Below are 24,808 nucleotides of genomic sequence, written 5' to 3'. Positions count from 1 at the left end.
TCGCCGAGTCGCCGAGCTGCATGCGAAATTGCGCTGCCGCAATCAAGTCTGCATGCAGCGACTCCACCTGCCTCTGACCATCTGACGGTAGGTCTTCTCCACAACGGCACAACAGAACTACAAAAGGCAAAAGCTACCGCCAGGTAATGTAATGCTAGGTGACCGGCTCTATGATTTGTGTGCAATTGGGTCAATGATTTGTTAAATGTTAATTTAGCTTTGTTGATTTGTAATTCATGAAACAGGGAATCCTATTTATTTATCATCATATCATGTCTTCTAGAAATATTAAATATGAGTCAGGTAATGAAAAGCGCAAGAAGAAACACAGGCTTGAACAATTTGCTCGGACTCAAAAGGGTGCTCTTGATAGATTTGTTGTTAAGAACTGTCAAACTAGTGCACAAGATGAAACTCCTGAGGCACATAGTGATGGAAATCACGGTGATAACACAGACAACGTTGAAGCTCACACTTTAGGAACTGAATCAGTGCAAGTTAATCCCAATAATGCGGATAGTGTTGATGCTACCCTTGATGGATCAGCTAGTATTGAAAGTGACAATGATTTGAGGGTTCCTTTTCAGCCTAACATATTTGATCCAAGATATTGGGATGGACTAGATCAAAAACAGGTTGATATTTTGGTCCAAAAGGGTCCTAAAAGGGACTTGTCTATTCAGAAAGGTCCTAAAGATAGGTTATCAAGGAGGTTTTCTGCAGCATTATATACTAGAATTTTATCAAATGGGAAAACTTGTGATAGAGAATGGCTGGTATATTCCAAATAGCTTGATAGAGTATTCTGTTTTTGTTGCAAGTTATTAAGAAAGGGGCATTTAAGGAGTCAGCTAGCAAATGAAGGTCTGAGTGATTGGTTACATGTTGGCACTCGACTTAAAGATCATGAAACTAGTGCTGATCATATTACAAATATGGCTTCTTGGTATGACATGCGTCTCAGATTTGATAACAACCAAACTATTGATAAAGTTGCTCATAGAGAAATTGAGAAGGAAAAGGAACATTGGAGGAAGGTTTTGTTCAGAATTATTTTGATTGCAAAATTCCTTGCAAAGCATAACTTAGCATTTCGTGGCACCAATAGCAAGTTGTATCAGGACAGCAATGGCAATTTTCTAGGCATGGTTGAAATGATGGCTGAATTTGATCCGGTTATGCAGGAGCATGTTCAATGCATAACAAATGATGATATCCATACACATTACCTCGGTCATGGCATCCAGAATGAGGTAATAGATTTGCTTGCTGCTTCTATCAGGTCTGAAATAATTAGAAAAATAAAGGAATCAAAATATTTCTCAGTTATCCTTGATTGTACCCCTGATATAAGCCACCAAGAACAAATGTCTTTGATCATAAGATATGTTGACACATCTTCAGATTCTATTTGCATTGAGGAATCATTCTTAGGTTTTCTGGATATTAATGATACTACAGGCCAAGGGTTATTTGATGTTTTACAAAATGAATTGAAGAATCTTGACCTTGATATAGACAATGTGAGAGGACAAGGATACGACAATGGATCAAATATGAAAGGAAAAAATATAGGGGTACAAAAGAAAGTTTTGGAGATCAATCCTCGAGCCTTTTATTCTGCTTGTGGCTATCATAGTATTAATTTAGCACTATGTGATATGGTAAAGAGTTGCGGTAAAGCAAAAGATTTTTTTGGAATCATACAACGTATCTATACAATATTTGGTAAGTCCACTAAGAGATGGCAAATTTTAAAAGATAACATATCAGGATTCACTCTCAAGCCATTGTCAGCAACTCGTTGGGAGAGTCGTGTTGACAGTGTTAAGGCTATAAGGTTCCAAATGCAGGATATACGAGAAGCTTTACTGGAAGTGTCAGATACTGATAATGATGCAACAATATGTAGTGAAGCTAAATCCTTGGCGACCAATGAGCTTGGTGACTTTGAATTTATAGTGGCAATAGTTATCTGGTATGAAGTATTATCTACTATTAATTTGGTCAGTAAACAATTACAAGCAAAGGATATGCTTATTGATATTGCTATTGAGAAAGTGCAGGGGTTGATTTCATTCTTCACTAAGTATAGAGAAACTGGTTTTCCAAATACATTAGAATCTGCAAAAGAAATTGCACGTGAGATGGATGTTGAACCAACATTCCGTACCAAGCGTAAAATCAAAAGGAAACGGCAATTTGATGAGGCACCTGAAGATGAATCTATTTTCACAATCTACAGAGGAGTTAATTAGAATCAATTATTTTCTATCCATTGTTGATCAAGCTATTGCTTCACTTACAAATAGATTCGAACAATACCAGGGATACGAAAAAACTTTTAGTTTTTTGTTTACTTCAAAGAAATTATGCTCCTTAGATGACAAGAGTCTGTTGTCTTCTTGTGCTCATCTTGAGGCTGCACTTAAGAGTGGTGACCATTCTGATATTGATGGTAAAGAATTACATGTGGAGTTAAAGTTCCTCCAAGATTTCATTCCAAAGGAAGACATGGGCCCTCTTGATATTCTGAAGTTTGTGAAACGGATGGGCTGTTTTCCTAATGCCCTTGTTGCATATAGAATTTTGTTAACTATTCCTGTAACAGTTGCATCCGCAGAACGAAGCTTTTCCAAATTGAAGTTGCTAAAGACCTACATGCACAGTACTATGAAAACAAGAAAGGCTAAATGGATTGGCGACAATTGCGCTTGAAAATGATCTTCTAGAGAAGATTATGTATGAAGATATAATTGAAGATTTTATTTCGAAAAATACTAGACGAATGATGATTTTTAATGGAAGCTAAGAAGTTATCAGTAAGTAAGATTCATCATTTAATCGTTTTGTACAAATACTTATGATATTACTCTACGTGCACTTTAGTTTTTTGCATTTTATAAATATAGACCCCACTTTATGTTTTGCACCAGGGCCACAAAAACATAGGCGTCTTGCAGTGTGCCAATCGATACTCAAAGAGAAAAGAGAAAAACGAAAAATAACTTTTAGAACACACTGTGGCTGCTCTAAGCACGATTTGCCGTGTTTGATGTAGTTTAGCTTGTTTTTCGAGCCGAGCCAGCTCCATATCCTAACGCGAGCCAAGCCGATACGAATCATCTCTGCGGCTCTGCTGTGCCTCCCGCCCTCCCCAACCTTTCAGCCGACGGCCGCCACCCATCGCCCCCCTTCCTCCGCCCCCACCCCCGCTCCGGCGATGACACCGACGACCCGCCTGGCCGTTTCCCCCCACCTCCTCCTTCTCCAATAGCCGGTAGGCGAGGGATAGCGCCGTTAAGTTGGCGCCGGCCTCGAGCGCACTGCCATGTGCCCGTCGCCTGCTCGATGGAATGCCTGACCGGACGCACTGCGACGTGTAAGGCCCCGATCAAGTATTACAGTTGAAAAAAGGCAAAACGTCCTACAGTCACCATTCTCGTGCACACATTTACGCGGAATATGTGCTTCTTATCGTTTATTTTTCTTATACAGGACGTTTGCTCCCATCAGCAACAGAATAACTGAGTCTAGCTAGGAGCTAGTGCTATGCCACCCACTAGGCCACTACGATTGATTTTGAAGTTCACTTCAATCCCTGGCTTCATGCTGTGCTGGTTGCCCCTGTTTCAGTTGTTTCCTCTGCCGCCGGAGCAGTGGGATCGCCTCGAGTACTCCTTGACGAGCCTGGAGAACTCAGAGTTCTCGTTCTTCAGCAATTTCGACGGAGTGTCGTATTCCACGATCCTCCCTGCTCATCATGAAACAGTATGGATTTTAGTATCACTGCAGCTAGGTCCTCCAATAACATGCAGCGGACTGCTGTTTGTTCATTGAAGCCGGGCCTTATACCTTCACTGAAGACGAGGATGAGATCGCTGTCAACAACCGTGTGGATTCTGTGTGCCACTGTAAGCACTGTGCAATCCCAAAACTCTTGGCGGATGGTTTCTTGGATAACTGCATCAGTGGAGGAGTCAACTGAAGCAGTTGCCTCATCAAGTACGAGGATGTTGCTTCTCTTTAGCAGAACCCTACCAAGGCAAAACAGCTGCCTCTGGCCCACGCTCCAGTTTTCCCCATTCTCGACAACTGCAGGGGGTATCCCGTTTGGTTATAGTCTCATTGAAGATATCCTTACCTACAAGACTATGGTAACTACTACAGTACCACCTACCCATGAACACTAAGTTTTCACATTAGCCACTAGACCTGAAATAGTGCATTACCTGTTGAATCCAGCTTCTTTGGGGTTTGCCGAACTATATTGCCAAGCTGGCATTTGTCCAATACCTGAACGAAATAAGGAAACCAATATTCTGATCAGGTGGCTGTCTCCTCTCCCTCTAGTCATCATTTTCTTTTGAGTGGTACTTTGCCTTTTCTGTTCACTTTTATGTCAATAGATTATGAATTTCGATCGGGTTGGTTATGAGTTACCAGAAAATCTTTAGGAATTGTATTGTGTTACTAATTGCAATGTACAGTCGGTGCACTTATACTATAACAATTACATCCATTCCCCCATTCTGGCTTCAGTCATTTAAAGTTTGGTGGTAATATCAAACATGCAGTGTGAGGGAAACATCTTAATTTATCACTTATCCCTATTTCACATGGTAATTAAGGTTTTCTTTATCATGATGGTATTTGTAGCTGATTAAGTTACCTCCCACACACGTTGATCAGAGTACTCATTTAGTGGATCAAGATTCCCTCTTACGGTTCCCTCAAACATGGTTGGATCTTGTGGAATGATGCTAAGTCTGCCACGTAAATCATGCAGCCCGATTTTGCAGATGTCAACATTGTCGATTTTAATTGTGCCTTCCCGTGGTTCAACGATCCGGAAAAGGGCTTGGATAAAAGTTGACTTTCCACTACCAGTACGTCCTACAATCCCCACTTTCTTCCCTCCTGGAATTGTACATGATATGCTTCTCAAAATAGATGGGAGATGCTCTGCATATCGAACCTGTAAAACAGTAAAAGCAAAAAGTCACATTAGATGGCTCCATTTGAGCTAATGCATATATTGAGATAAAATACATAGTACATGTTTCATTTATTGTGTAGAAAATAAAAAGTAAGAGCTACGTGATTATTTATATAATTATTATAAACTAAGCGCTTTTGTGAGATGAATTTTTCTGACAGCTTGCTTTTAATTTTGTGCATATGGTTATTTAACTTCAACGTTAATGAATAAATTAATTTTTTTACCAACTCAGCAATAGATTTTTAAAATCATTGGTGAAATAAAATTATGTTTGCACTCATGTTAGGTCATAACTCATGATTCTTTTTCACATACCTCCAAGCATCTTATACTGATAGTTCCATTTTGCGGCCAGCTACTTGGTGGGCGGCAGTAGTCAACTAATAGAGGAGCCTCACTAGGTATCCTTGAGTACTGCAATATTCTTTCTACTGATATCATTTTGTTCTCTATTCTGGTAATGTTCCAAATCATAGACGTCAACTGATAGTTGAGGTTCAATGCATAAGTTACTGCAAGTCCAGCAATGCCTGCATGTGTAATTATATTAGTTTGAAAATCACTAAACATAAGACATATTGAGGCTTCTGTAATCACCAAGGGCTTTGCATATACATCTTACTTGGGTTCAATAAACCTTCAGGAAGGCTGACTAGCAGAATCAAACAAACCGCAAAGACAAGAGTGGATAGCATGGCTAGCCTGAGAGAAAGCCACTCCATGGAAGCGAAGTTATGGAACCATGGTCTGGAGTGATTGTCAAAAAGACCAAGGTTTGCTTTTATGAAACGATCTTTCTGTCCATATGCTCTAATACTTGATGCTCCTGAAAGTGATTCTGCAAAATGGTGTAGGATTGGAGCCCTTTGAATTTTATACAAACGAGCCAGCTCTCTTGCTGCTGGTATTTGATAGCGCTGCACATTATACAAAGTATATGGATTCAGAAAACTGCTATTTAAGCTTCCTCGAATTTATGGATTGCAATAGTAACCATATGCATAATGGTAAAGAGAACACTAAAGTTGTAAGCAAGATCTGAAGTTCTTGTTTAAGAGTTCGTACTTGATAAAGGACAGAGACAACGATCACTGGAATGAAGATTGCGAAAACTGGCCATGCAACCTGTGACATAACACCAATGGTCCCCAGGATTTGTATGACTGAAAGCATGGACCGGCTAAGCTTGTTTGCTATGTCCATATCTAGAGCACTTTGGTCATTGGAGGCCTGTTACATGAAAAACACACATTAGTTTCGTACTTTAGTACTGTGGGGGCATGTGATGCAGTATAAAATTTTCATAAAACCAACCCTGTTCAAAATTCTCCCAGTAGGTGTGGAGTCAAAGAAAGACATTGGGGCACGCAGGATGCAGTGGATCATGTTCTTGAAGAGCTTTTCTGATGTTAGCAGACCGATTAGTGATGTGAGCATGGAGCGGGCAAAGATACATAGTGCACTTCCCATAGATAGTGTTATATACACAGAGAAAAGGAGGCCTAATCCAATGGTTGGGTTGGTTGCAGATGATGGAGGGGATGCCCATGCCATCCAATAGTTGCTTGCTACCTGAAATATTTGGAATAATAGCTGTGCAGCGATTATTATTGGAACTAAGGCACCACCATGAACTGTCCTCAGGTACACCCAATAAACTTTCTTGCCAATGCCTCCCTTTTCTCTCTCCTCATCTTGTGTTAACCTTCCCTTGTCATTGGTGTTGTGTGAGACATCGTGTGCTGACTCTTGTTTTGTTATGCCCTGAAGCTGATCATCTGTATTGTTTTCTGCATCTAAATCATCCTCTGTATCTGCTGATTTCTGATTATCTGAGGATATTCTGCTGGAGCTCTCAGCATTCATGACAGATTCAAGAGCCTGGCTATGGGCTCCTACTATAGCTTCGAATCCTATATTTCTTTGAAGGAGCTCATCAAATTTCCCTTCCTGCACAATCTTTCCGCCCTGCATCACCTGTTTACTTTCATCCACATGGTTAGTTGCTTGGCATCTCCTTTGGACATGATTAGTTAAACAAAAAGCTATTTTAGGCACCTACCAGTATAAGATCTGCAGCTGGAAGAAATTCAACTTGGTGGGTCACATACAGTACTGTTTTGTCTTTAAGAATTCCCATTACACAATCCTGCATGATCCAATTATTTATTGCTTAGAATATGTGCCGACTACTGTCCTAAAAGTCCTAAATGGTTAGTACTATATTTGTGCGTTTCTTGGAACTACAAAACCTACCTTAAAAATCTGACTTCCAGTGTGAGCATCTACTGCACTAAAAGGATCATCAAAGAGGTAAATATCAGCATCCTCATACATCGACCTTGCAATCTGAATCCGCTGCTTCTGGCCACCGCTCATGTTTATTCCTCTTTCACCAATCTCAGTCAAATCTCCATTTGCAAACATTTCAATATCTTTAGTCAGTGCACAAGCTTGTACTATCCTTTCATACTTTTCTTTGTCATATGGATTTCCGAATAGAATGTTGTCCCTGATATTCCCAGACAGGATCCAGGCAGTTTGAGGAACATATGCTTTGCTCCCGCTCACTCTGACAGTCCCGTTTCGCTTTGGCATCTCCCCAAGTATGCATGACAATAGACTGGATTTTCCAGAGCCGACCATTCCACAGATAGCTACTTTCATCCCTCTCTTTACTCTTAACTCTACATCTGTGAGAGTTGGAGAAGTGGTCTCAAGTTCCCAGCTGAATGTTCCTTGATAAATCTCCACAGCATAGCATGTGTCACTTCTTGGCACTTGTGTAACTGCATCACATTTCAGTTCTTCTTCCTGTAGGTACTTTGCTACTCTATCTGCTGAAACTTTACCTTGAGCAAACGCTGAAAGCAAGTCAGGAAGTGTGAAGATGGGATCTTGTAGCATCCGGAATGTTGCAAGGGCAGACAAAACACTACCAGCAGTTAGAGGAATCCCCATCAATATGCATGAGCCAAATGTTACAGAGGATATAAACGCAGGTGCCCCCCAAAACACAAGTGTTGTCAAAGCTGACAACCTCTGAGATCTCCATAACCACTTGTACTCCTCGCTTCGCAAAGCCTCTATCTTTTGAAGGTACTGCATATCCCATGCTTGAAGTTTCAGTATTTTCATGCTTCTAAGAACTTCTGTTGTTGCCTTCATTCTCTCGTCTTTAGCAGCCATGATCTTGGCTTGCAACTTTTTTTGCATGCTGGTTAGCGGAATATTGCAAGCCATTACTGCCAGTGTTGCTGCTAAACCAGCCCAGGCCCCAGCCCCTAGATTTTGATAGAGAACATAGACAGCTAGAAAGAGCTCAATGGGTAGCATCCATATGTAGTTTGTGTACCATAAAAAATCAGATATCCTTTGTATATCTACATCCATGTAGTTTATGATCTCTCCGCTGTTGTGCTTCTGCCTCGAACTGAAGGATAACTGGAGTCCCTTTTGATAGACGTGAGATATCAAAGCAGCTCGCAGCCGCATCCCGAGGTGTTGAGCTCCAAACCACCACTGACTCTCTGCTATTGCTTCTACAACTTTAGCACTTAGAAGAGCTAAAGCAAGAAGGTAACCTCTTTTGTGTCCATATTGCCTGTCTCCTGCAAGGAACTTCACCAAGTCGTTAATCAATGATGGTCCAACATAGGATGCGCTGGCACTTAGCACAGCAAGTGCTGCATTGATCATTGCTTTCCGTCTAACAAATAAGAACATTGCTGTATATATTGATGAAGTACCTATACCATGCCTGTGTTCAACATCATTTATGATTTTCTTAAACGAATCAGAGAGGAACTCGGTAGAGTCTTTCCCATCAAGATCTGGCACATCATTCTGATCTAGAGTTTTCCTGTATCCAGTAGCAATGATAGGATTCATCCAGGAGAATGTGATAAGTTGTAGAATACCTGCCCTTCCATATAGACATGTCCTTTCAGCTTCCATCTGCTGTCCTACAGATGGGGTCAAAAGTGGCTCTGTTATGCTGCTATCTGTGAAAGTTATCCTGATCCCTGTTGTTCCTCTGGCTGAAACTGCAAACAGATAAGTGCAAACACCAAGATTGAACAGATTGGTCCATTTTTTGTATCCTATGTGTTCATGATCCGATAAAATTGATCTGAGATCAAATACCACCATGGTAATTGATTGCAGAAAGTTTAATATCCACCATGATCGAACTATCAATGGTAGTTTAGTAGATTTTGTTTTCTGAAAATTGAATACTGCTATTGACAATATTATGAAGGATAACACCTGCAAGCCTTCACTTAGCACACAAGATGGATACATGCAATTACTTAGTCTTTCATTGAACTGCAATAAGAATACCCGCAGAATATGAACTGCTAACATAAGCAGGCAGCATGCTTTGCTTGCTTGATATGATACACCCTGCTTTATGACTGTATTCTTTTGGTCCTGATATGAATGCTCATCAGGAGCTGCAATCTTCAATCTCTGTCTGCACCAACTTATTTGGTTGAGCAGATATTGACTGGACATACTTATGATGAATATCAGTTGCATCAATGTAAAAGCACCCATCCAGAAGCTAGGTGAATATAGCTCTGGCCATTCTCGCAAATATTGCAACATAGTGGGATCTGCATTATAGCATTCCAAAATTTGTTTGTCAAAAACAAAAAAAGGCAGAATTAGTTTACTAATTTGTATTTCTCTCTTGCAAGTATTACATAGGAGTTAGTAACTACTGTTCATGTCATCAGTGCTCAAGAAAAAGAAGCAATCAACTACATTTAAGGATTGAAATTTTGACATGCTGTTGTTCCAACGATTTTCAAACTGATCTTGTTTTTTCTTGTAACTTGCAGAGCTTTTCAAGAAGAAAAGGAAATATTTTTACTATTCAATTCTTTCTCAGGTTTATTTCATCAGCTGCTGGTTGGGGATATATTTAAAACTTCTCGGCAGTGCTCTGATCATGAACTAGGGGTTGTTTGGATATATAGCCTTTATCCTAAAAAAACCTGTTTTATTGTTCAGTCTTTGTTAGCCATGAATTTGGGTGTAACACGTCGGTAGAAAAGATAAAGATAACTTTGTGCGGAGTTCCTCTCTAATTAATAAACCGTGTTAACTGCTTTTGCTAACAAAGTTGGTACGGGTTTGTGAAAAAACTTGTTTATATTTATTTGTTTATTATGAAAGGCAAGTGACAAAAAACAAAATAATCAAACGTGACTATAGAAACCATAGAATGTCTTATATTTTGGGAAGACTTAAATGAGGATGCTAGGCCGACTCGAGGAAGCATCTCTACGGATACTAATAAGAGAAGTTTGCTTGCTGGTGCAGGGATATATGATTTGAGGCTTACTGGACGAGTTGTGGAGCAAGCCACCGTGGTGGAGCCTCTCGTGCGTCCTCGTGGGAACAAGTAAGCCCAGGCTCCCTCTGTCCATGGCGTTAAGTTGCCAAAGGGAGAGAGACAAAGGGAGGCTCTCTCTGGCATGGGTGGAGTATAAATAGAGACCGGAGGAGGACCAATTGGTGGCAAGTCAAGTGCAAATTTTAAAAATAAATGCTCCCACTTAGAGACCGGAGGAGGACTTTCTTCCTGCCCAAGTTTCCATGACCCTGCTGATCATCGGTTTATTTTCTCTGATACCTGCTCGTGCCGACGACGGCGACATGCACCGACACTGGCACTATCTGGCGGCTAATGGCCTATTGCTTTCAAACCCTTTTCTTTTAGGAAATTGGTTAGCTAACCTTTGTTAAAAAAAGAGTCAAGACTAGACTAACTTTGTAGGAGTACATTATATTTTTGCCAGCCAAGGCACTGCCCAAACGCATACTACGGACATACTATGCGAAGATGTGAGGAATGTTCGTTCCCACGTTATAAACTGCAGGCGCTGCAACTGCAAGAGCACGGAGACAAGGGATTTGGTGAGGGCGCATGCGCTGGCACTTGGCACTACCCGTCAATTGTTGTTTGTGACCACTGGCCAGTGATGGTCATGCATGGTCGTGCCAGGCTCGTCAAATTTAATACTTAGGTCCTGTTTGGTATGGCCCCACTCTTAAACTCCAGCAACTCCATCAAAAAATTCAGCCAAACATCCCAACTCCAAAACTCCATGGAGTTGCCAACTCCATGGAGCTGTAGTGCAAATGGAGGTGGAGTTTTGGAGCACCTCTTTTGCTGCTCCAGAAACCTCTCTTTTGAACCTCCTCGTGGAGTTGGTGGATAATTACCCACCAATGCCACTGGTTATGAAAAAAAAAACGTTTCGTTCTATTCTATTGTTCCTCATCGTCAAGGCCAGTCGCCCGCCCAGCGCCCGTCGCCGTCGCCGCCCGTTGCCCGTCGCCGCCCGCCGCCCGTTGCCCGTCGCCGCCCGCCGCCCGTCGCCGCCCCGTGTCGCGCCCGTCGCCCGTCGCCGCCCGTTGCCGCCCGCCGCCCGTTGCCCGTTGCCGCCCGCCGCCCATCGCCCGTTGCCGCCCCGCGTCGCCGCCCGTCGCCGCCCGTCGCCCATCGCCGCCCGCCGCCCGCCGCCGCCCACCCCGCCGCCCGCTGCCCAGCCCCGCCGCCTGTCCCGCCGCTCGCTGCCCAGCCCCGCCGCCCAGCCTACCGCCTGTCCCACCGCTCGCCGCCCAGCCCCGCCGCCCAGCCCGCCGCTCACCCTGCCGCCCATTGGCATATTGAAAGTGGAAGATTTTGACAGACCAAGGGAAACATTTGCAAAAGTCTTTTGAGTTTCACTCCTCCTGACCATGTTCATCCATTCATTTACAGCATATGTTGGGATATTGAAAGGGGATGGATGGATGTAAAATATAGATTGAAAGGGGAAGAAGAAGATGGGATAGAAAGGATGACAAATGGGGTCTTAATTGGGGGGCAACAATGGCAATCCACACTGAAATCGATCTTTTTTGGAGCTAAGAGCACCCATCTAGCCAAACATCCCATTTTAGTTCTGGAGTTTTGGAGCGGAGCTGGCTCCATTTGGAGTTCTGGAGTGGAGCAGCTCCACCCGGAGTTGGAGCCATGCCAAACAGGGCCTTACTAGTTGCAGCACGCTGCTCCCAGGACCTCCGCGGCTGCTTGGCCCTCCCCGTTTCCCCCCACCAAATCAAATACCAAATCCAAATCTCAACCAGATCTGAGCACATCCGCCCCTCCAAGATCCCCTACCCACAAATCCATTGCCGGTGTTGCATCCCAGGTAAGCCCCTTTGTGCAGGACACACCGGAGGCGCAGCAGGGCTTCTCCCCACTGTTCTGCCGCTCCTTCGTGCAAGTGGTCAGAGGATCCACGGTGCAAGATTCGCCAAGGTCATTTCAAATCGTGTAGCAACCTCAAGACCGGCAGGCCGCCATTACTGAAGCTGCCCGCAGTTACTCCAACAGCCGCGGTTTCCCCTCTTCAACCACTCACTGTCTGGCCACCTCTGGAGCCGCGCCTGAGTTGACCGGCGCGCATTCTCTGCTCAAGATGGTTGGATGCCCGTCAGGCAACCTTACTGGTGGCAGAGGGGGGCGCTTTCAACTCGCCGGCCATCTCGCCTCAACACGACCGACCCCTTTCACGCCACGCTCCCAGCACCCGGCAACAGCATCTAGCTTCACCAAGTCTACGCGCCTTCCATGCAAGAAGGGCGCTGCTTCATCTACTTGGCCCTCGACCACCGCGCCGCATCTTGTTAGGACCCCGACCTTTGCTTCGTCTGCCACCGCTTCAGCCACCGTGCAAGATCCTGCTCCAACAACCGCCACAACAACTACAGCCCGCCTCCTGCTCGCCACCAAGCACCACCACGCGGCAACAGAGCTCCACCTCCCCATTGACCAAGCACAAGCGGCAACAGAGCTCCACCTGCTCCTGCTCGACACCAAGCAGCGCACCGCGCCCGGGCTTCATCTCCACTTCCTCCACCGCCGACGCCCACCTCCACGACCAACATGTCCAGACTCAGAGACCCTGCAACCAAGCTAGAGCAGGTGGACTGCCTCGTTCAGTCCACCGACGACATCGACGCCGATCTGCAGGACTAGGACTCCACGGCGGCGGTCACCTGGCGGTCCACGGCCGGGAGCCAGTTGAACCACGGGACGTCGAGAGGGCCATCAGAGAAGACTTCAAGCTGCGCCACAGCGAGGTAACTGTTTCACGTCACTTCCCTGAAGCAAGCACAGCAGCCACTGCTCCGAGGCGCTTCAGAGGGGCAAGGCAATGGGTGCCGGCATCGAGGTCCTCTTCACCAAGTGGAGGAGCCTCCGGGATGCAGAAGGAGCAACTCTCCTCGTCAGAGTCAGGCTCTTTCTCGATGGCGTGCCTATGCATGCCTGGAGGGCAGATATCGCGGAGCGCATCATCGGCAACACCTGCGCACTGGAGGCCATCGACACCAACCTCGACCACCTAGAGGAGACGAAGACCATAAACCTGTGGGCCTGGACGGCGAACCTAAGCTCTATCCCCAAGTGCGTGTGGCTCAAGTTTACCGGCCGCGCGCGGGATGCCAGGTTGGAGTCTGTGATGGTGTCCAAGGCGCCACCCGACCAGTGGCAGCGCGGCGTCAAGCATTGCGTCATCCTGCACCTAGAGGAGATCCAAGACTACACCCTCTCCTCGGTCAACCTCGACGACAGGACGTCGTGCACGCCCGCAGTCCACCGGCTTCCTCCCTGGCATCTCGACTGCATCGACGGGGAGATGGCACCACGCAGGGCGATGGAACGTGAAGCAAGGACACGCTCGCCACCACGCCCGGACCAACCTCGACTTGGCCGAAGCAGCGTGGCGGGGGAGGAGGAACGGCGCTAGGACAGAGAGGACTGTGGCTGTCATCAAAGAAGCCACAACAATGACCACCACAACACCAGGTGGAACGTGTGGCGCCGGAGGAAGGACGACGACGATGACCAGGAACACCATGGGCGCGGTGACCGCGCTCACCGCGGCCACGACACGCGCAAACACCTGGGCAACGACTCCTACCGTGAGCATGAATGCTCGCCTAGGAGCAGGACGTGGGGTGGCAGCAGCAGGAATAGGGGGCGTCAGCACCACGGCGTCTCCAACTGCGACAACGCCACGCCACCGCCGCCGTTATCCTTTGCCCCCCTGCGCGACAGGAAGTCCATCGAGTTACAAATTTCTGTTCTCCAACCGCGCCTCCACAATGGCGGAGGCCGCCAAGAATTTTCTGTGCATGTTTTAGGAAGGGGAGGACAGGGAAGAGCTACACCTGAACACCATCTCCCTCGACCATGGCAGCAAAGCGGCCACCCTGGTGGACAAGGTTGGCGTACCACATGAAGGAATTGAAGCCTGGTCCGAAGCGCGCGGACATACGGAAGCCAATAATGACCTGTCCATGGTCAAGGTGCCTCATGTGTTCGCACGCATCCTGGAGGACGTCCAGAAGGAGGGGGGAGTCAACGTCAACGCCGTCTCTGTACAAGAGGTGGATGCGGCTCTACAGAAGCTACAGGCTCAGCTGGAAGGCCATGGCCAGCAACCAGACTCACCGTGTTTTAACAATGTTTCTGTTTCACCATTTCAACTTGCATCCCCTATTCGCCTTCATGATGCACAGATGCAGCCAACCAACAACACCGATGGCGAGGCAGGTCTGTTTCACGCCAGCAGTGAGCATGACAGTGACTTCAACCTTCAGCCGACTGCAGGGCAGAGAACTCCTGAGCGCAACAGTCCTAGCAGCAACAACCTCGCCAGCACCTTCTCCACCACAACGGCGCTGCAACGCAGCAGCCCACGCAGCACCAACGTCATCAACACATTCTTCACCACGCCGGCGCAAGTGCTCCATGAACCTCCAGTGGAGGAACACAGGGACGAGCAGAACCAGCAGCTCAAGGAGGGGACGAACAAAACCCGCCGACCGCGACGCATCTTCGACATGTCCACGGTACGCCGCAGCGCAAGGTAGCTACCCGCAGACCCATGCCGGCGATGCAACGGGCACAACATAATCTATGCAAAAAGCTTGGTCTGCTAACTGATGAGATGCAGCACATCGAGGTTACACTGCAAGAATTTCTGTCCATGTTCTAGGGGCCGGTGGCGCAGGACATCATTGCAGCGCTGACAGCCATCTTCAACCTCGACGACCCAGTGGCCGAGCAGCTTGATGAAGCCATGGCGGCGGTGGCCGGTGAAGCCATTGAAGATTTCCAGGAAGAAGCCTCACGCCAGCCAGAAGCTGTCCAGGCAATGCCTGCCCAGGCAGCAACCATCCAACAGGCCAACTGATCTGCGTCTCCAGCAGCACCGAGAGTTCACAAGCCACCAATGTTAAGTGTAGTGTATCAGTTACTTTCCAGGGCAAAAACCATCCACAATCTCCAGATGTTCAATGCGTCTTTCCAATTTGTTTGTAAGCCTAAAGCCGGACAGATGACATGGGCTAGCAGCTATGTTTGCATCATTGTGTGTTCACCTTCAGCATATGCATCTTCTCAATTTGGTTGTAATCCTAGAACCAGACACCTGAGTTGGGCCATCAATTATGCTTACATCGACCTTTGTTTACATTCATCCTGTGCTTCTGTAATGCCTCTGTCGATTTTGCTCCTGCGTTTCAATCACAGTCGAGTTGATGATGTGCTACTGTTATATCAGGCTTCTGTACCTGCTTCTGTAATACCTGGTTCTATTATGCTCCTGCGCTTCAATCACAGTCCAGTCGACGATATGCAACTATTATATCAGCCTTATGTACCTGCTGCGCCTCCTGTAATGCTTCTGTTAATTTCAGATAAGAATGGGAGTCTAGAAGACCAATTGGTCAACAATAAAGGGCATCCACTCCATTGGCTTCTGCGATTCCAAATTATGTTTGAGGTATCTTGTGGGTTTGCTTTCTTGCAGACCAGAGCCTATCGTCCTTCGTGACCTAAAGCCTGGAAACATCTTGCTGGACAAGAATTATGTAAGCAAAATTGGCGATGTTAGTTTTGCTAAGCTCATATCAGACCTTGTTCCTGGAGGGCTTACAAAGTACAGAGAAACTATCATTGCCGGCACACTGTTTTACATGGACCAAATTCAGATCTTAATGCATTGGGGATCATCATTCTTCAACCACTATCCTGCAATACTGGAGACTACAAAAGTTGCAAATGAACATTGAGATATTATGCTGGAATGTTAGAGGGCTTAACCACAGAGCCAGGCGTGACACGGTCCGGGAGACACTTGTTGACACTCTATGCCACGTTGCATGTTTACAAGAAACAAAGCTTAGCGAGATTGATCTTTTCACGGCCGCGTACCTAGGAGGGCATAGACTTGACAGATTCACCTACAAACCAGCAGGGGGCCGAGCGGCACAAGAGGAGGCATCCTGCTACTGTGGAACAGTAATCATGTCATGATAAACGACGTTGTTGTAGGAGAGTACCACATCACAGCAAGAGTGACAGCGCAACAAGCGATGAACGAATTCACTTTGACAGCAGTCTACGGCCCTACTGGTTCTACCAGGACAACAAACTTCCTAACAGAAATTCGGCAACAAAAACCTAGCGCCGGTTCCCAATGGCTGGTACTAGGAGACTTCAATCTGATATATAAAGTGTCTGACAGAAACAACAACAAGATCAACCCAAGACTTATGAACTCATTCAAACGGGCGCTCGATGATTGTGACTTATGCGAGATACATCTCCAAAATAGAAGGTACACCTGGAGTAATGAACGACGCAACCTGACCCTTGTCAAGCTGGATAGGGTTTTTGCCAATGACGAATGGGAACAGGCCTTCAATAAGCACGTGCTGCATGCCCTGTCAATGTCGTTATCCGACCATTGCCCACTCTTGCTATCAAACCAAGGTGGCTCCAGACGCCCCAAATCCTTCAAGTTTGAAAACTTTTGGACAATGCTCCCAGGTTTTAAAGACACTGTAGGCCGAGCATGGAGCGTCCAATCGCCGCACGTTGAGCCATTCCACAGGCTGTATCACAAATTACAACATATGCGCGCCTAATTAAGAGAATGGAGCAGTAGCTTCATACCAGACACGAAGATGATAATGAATATGGCTCTAGAAGTCATTCTACGGTTCGACACTACGCAAGAGCACCGACCTCTTACGGATGCAGAGCAGCCACTGTGCAACCGCCTCAAATTAAGGGTCATGGGACTTGCGGTTATTGAACGGGCATGTAGGAAGCAAGCAAGCCGAATAACAAACCTCAGGCTAGGTGACGCCAACACACGTTTTTTCCACCGATGGGCCAACTCTAGGCGATGTAAAAATTACATCCAGAAACTTAGGAGGGGGAGTGGATGGGCATGTACACACGAAGAAAAAGCAAATGAGATTCAAATTTTTTTCAAAGCAACAATGCAATGCCCTCAACCCCGACGTCGGGATTTTAATTGGGATCTCCTGGGACTGAACCAGCACAACCTAGCTTCCCTAGACTTGGCCTTCTCCGAAGATGAAATCAAATATGCCATTCAAAACATGCAGAGTGATAAAGCACCAGGGCCTGATGGATTCACAGGACTCTTCCTAAATCATGTTGGGATATCATCAAGAACGATGTGATGGCAGCGGTAAATGCGTTCTACGCCCTCCGCTGCAACAACCTCCAGCTAATCAACACGGCTAATATTATCCTTTTACCAAAAAAGAGGGAGCAGATTGCATCCAGGATTTTAGGCCCATAAGCCTCATTCATTCTTTCATCAAAATCATCACTAAGGCATTGGCGATTAGGCTGCAACTGCACATGAACTCCATCGTCTCTAAATGCTAGAGTGCTTTCATCAAGAAACACAGTATACATGACAACTTCATGATGGTGCGTAGCACAGCGAGGTGGTATCACAGAGGGAGAGTGCCTGCCATTTTCATCAAGCTGGACATTGCGAAAGCCTTTGACTCCATTAGGTGGGACTATCTCCTCTCGCTTCTACAACACCTAGGCTTCTCGACACGCTGGTGTGACTGGATCGTGGCGATTCTCTCCACTTCCTCCACCCGCGTCTTTCTAAATGGGGTCCTAACCAACCTATCACGCAGGGTAGGGGACTACATCAAGGTGATCCTTTGTCTCCGCTACTCTTCGTCATAGCGATTGATCCACTTCAAAGGATTTTGGAGCTGGCAACTGAGTTGGGAGTTCTTACCAAACTACGTGGCCGGACACCATCATGCCATATATCAATGTATATTGATGACGTGATGATTTTATAGCACCGAGGAAGGAGGAAATAGATGCACTGGTCAACATCCTGGATGGATTTGGTGAAGTAACAGGGCTCAAAACAAACTTCCACAAATCAACGGCCGTCCCTATCCGCTGTGAGGGAGTACAACTCAATGAAGTTCCGCATAACCTACCTACCAAGCGCACATTATTCCCTATCAAGTATCTAGGCCTTCCATTGTCCACACAATGCCTAAGGACTGTTGACTTCCAACCTCTAGTGGACAAAGTTATTGGGAAACTTACCAGTTGGAATGGAAGGAACATGACTGTGGCCGGCAGACTCACGCTCATCAAGGCCGTGCTGACTTCTCAACCGGTGTACATATTGACGGCCTTGAAGGCGCCTAAAGAAATTATGAAAAGCATTGATGAAAAGAGAAAACAGTTCTTATGGGTGGGAACTGAACACATCATGAGCGGTAAATGCAAAGTAAACTGGGTGCGATCAGCAAGGCCGAGGAAAGGAGGCGGCTTAGGGATCCTACACCTAGCAAAATTCGCTCGAGCGTTGCATCTACGGTGGCTTTGGCACGACTGGATGAATGAGGGTCCGCTCTCAGACCAACGGGATATTCCTTGCTCACAAGTAGACCACAAACTTTTTGCCGCGGCAACCACGATCACAATTGGGGATGGCAAGAAAGCATCCTTCTGGCATAGCAGTTGGGCACAGGGATAGACGCCGAGAGACATGGCCCCGAATTTGTTCAATATCTCTAGGACGAAGAATAGGACCCTGCACGATGCTATGATCGATGATGTTTGGATACGAGACTTAAACCTACTACACCGCGGCTTCTCTGTGACACATTTTGTAGAGTACCACCGTCTATGGGTTGCAGTCAATCGGATACAGCTACGCCCGGATCAGCCGGACACCATCGTATGGAAAATTACGATGGATGGACATTATAATTCGCAATCTACCTACCAAGCTCAATTCTTAGGATCAATGACAACTAACTTCGACACCATCATTTGGAAAATGTGGGTGCCGCCGAAGTGTAAGTTTTTTAGCTGGCTAGCCGTACAAGACAGAATATGGACAGCGGATCGCCTGGAGAGATGGGGATGGCCTAACCGGCTGCAATGCACACTTTGTAACATAACTCAAGAGACTGGTCTTCATCTTTTCAGAGAGTGCTCTTTTACAAAGACAATATGGGCAAAGATGGGTGCATGGACACGATGCGCTTATATTGACCCAGGCCACTGGGATGGACATGAGCCTCTGCATAGTTGGTGGACAGCTTTGGCGTCCGCTCAGGTGGCCAACAGGAAAGGGCTGCGAAGCTTAATTATTCTCGTCCTATGGGAAATTTGGAATGAAAGGAACGCCAGGATTTTTAAAAACAAGGAGCAGACGATACATCCGACGGTAAATAAGATCAAAGACCAGGGGGCTATATGGATTGTGGCAGGTGCTAAGCACCTAGAGTCCTTCATTAATGTGGTGAGGGATCTGTAGTATCGAATTTTTTTACACTCTCTCATTTTCCCTTTTGCTTTGGGATGTGTGTGTGCAGTATGTATAGAACTTTTGTACTTCACCCGTCGGGCATTCCTCCGCTTTTTTAATATAGCAGCAGCTCTCCTGCTGGCTCGTTCAAAAAAAAAAGTTGCAGCACGCTCAAGAAGATAAATACACCACAGCAAAAAGAGGATAACTTTTTGCCATGAATTACTTGATTTAATTCCAAGCATATACACGAATTACGTAGATTGTACTCGAAGTTCCCTCATACACCACTGGTATGCTATTCAAGAAAACATAAACATGTTTGTTGAATGTTTAACCCATATTAAGGGTAGAGCAATACAGAAGAGGCGCGTCTTCATGAGTACTCATGAAGTGCGTCACACGTCATGACCGCAATGATATATTGGAGGAGATACACAAGGGCATTTGCGGTAACCACGCCTCCTCACGCACAATTGTGGGGAAGGCTTTTAGAGCAGCGTTCTACTGGCCCACCACCCTAGCGGACACTGAGGAACTAGTTTGCCGGTGCTAAGGTTGCCAATTCTTTGCCAAGTAGCACCATGCCCCTACATACAAGCTTATCACCATACCGCCAATATGAACCTTCGCATGCTAGGGGCTTGATATGATCAGTCCACTTCCTACAGTGTTCGAAGGATTCAACCGAGTATTGGTAGCCATCGACAAGTTCACCAAGTGGATTGAGGTCAAGCCAGCAACCTGCCCCAAGGCAGATAGAGTACTCAACTTCCTCGATGAGATCATCCATTGCTATGGATTCCCCAATCGGATAATCACATATTTGGGTTCCAATTTCAACAACCACGAGTTCTAGGAGTATTGTGAAAATAGTGACATCAATGTTCGATACGTCTCTATTGCTCACCCGTGGGCCAATGGTCAGGTTGAGCGCGCCAACGGGATGCTACTGGAAGCCTTGAAGAAAAGATTGCACGATATTGGTAACACCAAAGGAGGCAAGTGGCTCAAAGAACTACCCAACATCCTCTGGGGGCTACATACTCAGTCGTGCAAACCTACGAGGCAGTCGCACTACTTCCTGGTCTATGGATCGGAAGCTATCCTTCCTGTTGACGTTATGTGGAAATCCCCAACAGTTGAGCAATACGATGAAGGGGCAACAAAGGAGACAAGGCATCTAGATCTTGACAGCCTAGAAGAATCCCGATGTGCAGCACTCGTCTAGTCTGCAAGGTACCTCGAGGGTCTTCACCGCTATCATGATCGCAACATCAAAGAACGTTCTTTCAGCATAGGCGACATGTTCCTTAAGCGTATCCAAGACACTAAGGGGTTGCACAAGCTTAATTCACCATGGGAAGGGTCGTACATCGTATCCAAGGTCACAAGCCTAGGCTACAACACCTTTTTGGCAAAAATGTCAACAACTCATGGAACATCGAGCATCTCTGTCGATTCTATCCGTAGTTAGAAGACTACACAGCATTGTAAATAGGCCACTGGCCACCGTTATAAGTTTTTAGCATAATAATGCAGTTATCTTCGGTGAAATTCGACTACTTATTCTCTCCCTTATTGCGGCTTGCAAAAGTGGGTCAGCAGCATCCTAATGAGCCATTGAGCTCCTTGGGCCACAACGCCCCAGTATGACTTTTAATTATAAGTCTACATGAGTTATTCAACTCACCCAGGCAGTTCGCTTAGCGAACTAGCAACGCAAGAGCCATCAAGTCGTCTAGGAGTCCACAAACTACCTGATCGACTACTTATTTACTACAAATCTATCTTAATGTGGCTCATACTAACGAGTTTCGCAGCTCCAGATTCCCAAGGTACAGCAACAAAACAAGCCAAAGAAACAAGATAGCAACATCTCATCAATAAGGCATACGTGCTTTCATTAAGGTTACAACAGAAGTCCCAGGCTTTTACAATATCACAAAGTGTGTGTGACCAGTCTCGGGACTACCCTAACCTCAGGACAAGCAGCTTCAACGTGGAAGAAGAAAAATGAGTGAACACAAGAAACCTGCGTTCAAGGAAGCTACACTCTAGTCCATTCTTAGCGGTATCCTGGACAAAGCCCGGGGCACACGATGCACCTTCCTCATGAGGATTCTTCTAGCATTATAGCCTCCAGGCTAGGCCAAAGAGACTGTAGAGGGAAGGAGCACCTGTGTATTCTTCACAAGAATTCTTCTAGCATTAGAAAATATGGTGGAAGCTACCCCTGATGAACAACAAAAACCTCAAGCCAACCTGTGCTATAACTTGAGCCATGAACACTCTAGATGCAGATGCAACTCTATTTAAAGCCAAGGCAGCCGACTACCGTCCAGAGTGCTACAGTATGCTCTCGTGAATGCACGGTAGAGCTCCCTATGCACATCACACCCATACAGTGTTCATGTGACGCCTATCCTTACCGTCAGGACTCTGACGACCAGTGTTCACATGTTGCTCGTCTTTGTCAACTGGACACGGGCGAGCAGTACTCCCATGTGGCCCTCCTGACAAAGCAGCAATCATGCAAATACTCTACTCAGGGGAGTCGAGGAAACAAGCCCTAGTCAACAGAATCCTGGAGAAACTAGCCGATGACCACTACTGGATAGCTCGAGTACCCGAGTATCCAACAATTTGCTTCCGAAGAGGCTCACAATAGTAGCCTTGTGCACAGACACTCACCTCGGTCATATGAGCAAAATTAGGACCAAGTGTGAGAAGCACTAAACACGACAGATGACAAGTCGATAGCAACAAATTGCATTTAGACTTAGAGTTATCTACACATTTATCCCATTACAAAACTAAGTGTTCTTCCTATCCCAAAAGGTAAGGAGTTCATTGTAGGTCCAGATGCTTGGCAATTTCCTCGATAATGGATCCATCTCTTGCAGATATTGCTGGAAGACTTCGTCCGTGCAGTCTCCCACTATCCCCTCCGCGATAGGAGACAAGTCAGCGTCAGGTAGGACTTTATGAAGGTCAGCAACTGTTTTGAGACGGACTTCGCCATCCCTTAGACGTAGCCTGTGATCTTCCCTGGTGCATCTCGGAGTATCTCCACCAGTGGACAAGGATCCACGCCATCAACCGGAGGCTCCACCATATCAGCCAAGGGTCGGGCTACCGCAGATAGCTTTGCAACTCCAGCTTACAGGCCCCAAGCTCGACTTGTTGCGCCTGGATGGTCGTCATGACATTGATCAATTCAACTTCACCATCTTGGTGCATCTTCCTCTCTTTCTCCAAGTCGCGCTCCAGCTCGTACACCTGCTGCCCCAGCCTCTCATGTTGATCAATGGTCCGATAGTAGGCATTCTGCCAATTAGTTATGGTAGCCTTCAACTGGGATTCCTGATTCTTATACTCTGCACAACAGAGACCAAAAATTAGTCAAAAAGACTACAGGCTATCAATAGACGGACACAACAAAAAGATGAGTACTCACCTTCAAGCTTCTGGCTCAATGACTTATTCCGGGCAACAAGGCGCTCTTTCTCCTTTTCTAAGTCTTGCACCTGCGCTTGGAAAGTCGCCACCGATCTGTCAAGTTTCATGACGAGCTGGGAGTTTTGCTGTCACTCTTTAGCCAGCTCTTTCTCCAATACCTCAGCACATTGTACGGTCTCACCATAGTCCTGCAGCAACTAGGACTTCCGGCGAGAGCGGTTGATCAAATCCTGTTATCCACAAATCACTACTCGGGTACCGCACGAAGTACATATTGCAGACATTCAGAAGTGAAGCATAAGGCAAAAATTCAAACTTACCTTAATGTAAGACGCGACGCGTCGGTTCATCTCGAGCATGGTGGCCATCATTTGCGCATCTAGCAGAGGATCGTCAATCAGCTGGACCTCCTCAGGCAGCACCTAAATCCCAATGCTCAACTCGATCCTCACGCTGGGCACAAGAACCATCTCACAGCCAGATGACGTGCCAGCTTCGGAAGTCATCCCGACAGTAGCAGCCACGGCTTCAAGAGCTCTGGCGGCTTCAAGCTCAGGGGCTTCGGGAGTAGCAGCGTTGAGGGGGATAACTTCCACGATCACAGGCGGGGGTGGACTCTCCACAAGACTAGCCATGGGAAGAGCCCCAGGTACAGCAGGCTCGGGGGCTGGCACTGCAATGTCAGCCATCGAGTTGATTATGTCATGCATCAACACGGCGACAAGTGATGCGGCACCTGTCTCGACCGTCAGAGCTAAATCTCTCTCCGTTAGGGCTATAGTAGGTGTGGGAGGTGCATCTTCAACCGAGCGACTAGCATCATCGATTGTTGACCTTGAACCCGATGACCCAAGGCCCAGGATAGAAGACGTCTTGCACAACACTTAGCGTCAGCGACGGAAGACAACCAAGTACTCAACCTAGAATTAGTACTCATACAACAACAAAATGCTTACCTTATGGATCACCGCAGCTTTAGTGACGGGTTCCCCACCAAGCGTAGCGGCTGGACAGTAGGGGTGAACTCTCCTGGCGAGGCACGTGGAGGTGCTTACTGCCAGCTAGGGTAGTCCTGTCTTCTTCCTACGCGGGTACTTCAGTACCGGCACGGTTAACTTCAACAGCGGGGGGTTCTTTATTAGCACTGACTTCAACGACCTCCCCGGGGGCTGGAACTTCTAACGGGACGGCACCAACAGCCACCTCCGTTGCCTCAACTACATTGTCGACTACCTGCAAATACAACAAAGGCTTGATTAGTAGCCATTAAGGATGGCAGCGGTTCGGTTTCGGGGCAGATATCCATGGGTTTCGGGTCCGTGGGTTTTGGTTTTGGTTCCTGGTTTTCGCCCATGGTTTTTCAAGTTTGGATACCCGAAATACTGCGGGTTTGGTGTGGGTTTTTAAAATAACCGCGGAGCTCCATCGGGTACCCAAAACAATTCGGCCCACTAAAGGCCCATTAGGAACCCTAGGTATATAACGGCAAGATACACCACCCAGGCGTCTAGGCACCCCGCATGGGCGCACGGTGCCACGACCGCAGTGCCACACCCGACACCTCCCGCAGTCCAGCACGCCGCACCCCCAGTCCCCTACCCCGCCGCTGTCGCTCGTTGCCATCGGCAGTCTTGCGCGACCTCACCTC

General features: G+C 46.6%; 1 protein-coding gene, 1 long non-coding RNA gene and 1 pseudogene across 3 annotated transcripts; 2 read left to right on the top strand and 1 right to left on the bottom strand.

Annotated features, from left to right (window-relative positions):
- Positions 1-272: 272 nt before the first annotated feature.
- Positions 273-2,718, top strand: LOC117864678 (uncharacterized; annotated as a pseudogene).
- A 273-nt stretch (positions 2,719-2,991) lies between these two features.
- LOC117862693 (uncharacterized) lies at positions 2,992-10,829 on the top strand. Of its 2 annotated transcripts, XR_011898801.1 has the most exons (5): positions 2,992-3,382; positions 3,499-4,157; positions 4,246-4,889; positions 5,646-6,646; positions 7,823-10,829. It is a non-coding gene; the product is annotated as an uncharacterized lncRNA (long non-coding RNA). The 2 variants fall into 2 exon arrangements; XR_011898800.1 differs by having other exon boundaries at positions 5,646-10,829.
- On the bottom strand, positions 3,382-10,474 carry LOC117862692 (putative ABC transporter C family member 15). The gene is made up of 11 exons (XM_034746191.1): positions 10,356-10,474; positions 7,259-9,621; positions 7,065-7,151; positions 6,317-6,979; positions 6,068-6,232; positions 5,625-5,919; positions 5,318-5,532; positions 4,673-4,978; positions 4,233-4,296; positions 3,856-4,095; positions 3,382-3,754 (listed from the first exon to the last, which is right to left on the bottom strand). Exons 1-11 carry the CDS (start codon positions 10,438-10,440, stop codon positions 3,633-3,635), a joined length of 4,605 nt encoding a protein of 1,534 aa, XP_034602082.1. The 5' UTR covers positions 10,441-10,474; the 3' UTR covers positions 3,382-3,632.
- Positions 10,830-24,808: the final 13,979 nt, after the last annotated feature.

The sequence above is a fragment of the Setaria viridis genome, chromosome 7, assembly GCF_005286985.2.
Source record: "Setaria viridis chromosome 7, Setaria_viridis_v4.0, whole genome shotgun sequence".
Lineage (NCBI taxonomy): Eukaryota > Viridiplantae > Streptophyta > Magnoliopsida > Poales > Poaceae > Setaria > Setaria viridis.
The sequence above is the reverse complement of the archived record's forward strand: the minus strand, read 5'-3'. Positions and strand labels throughout refer to the sequence as shown.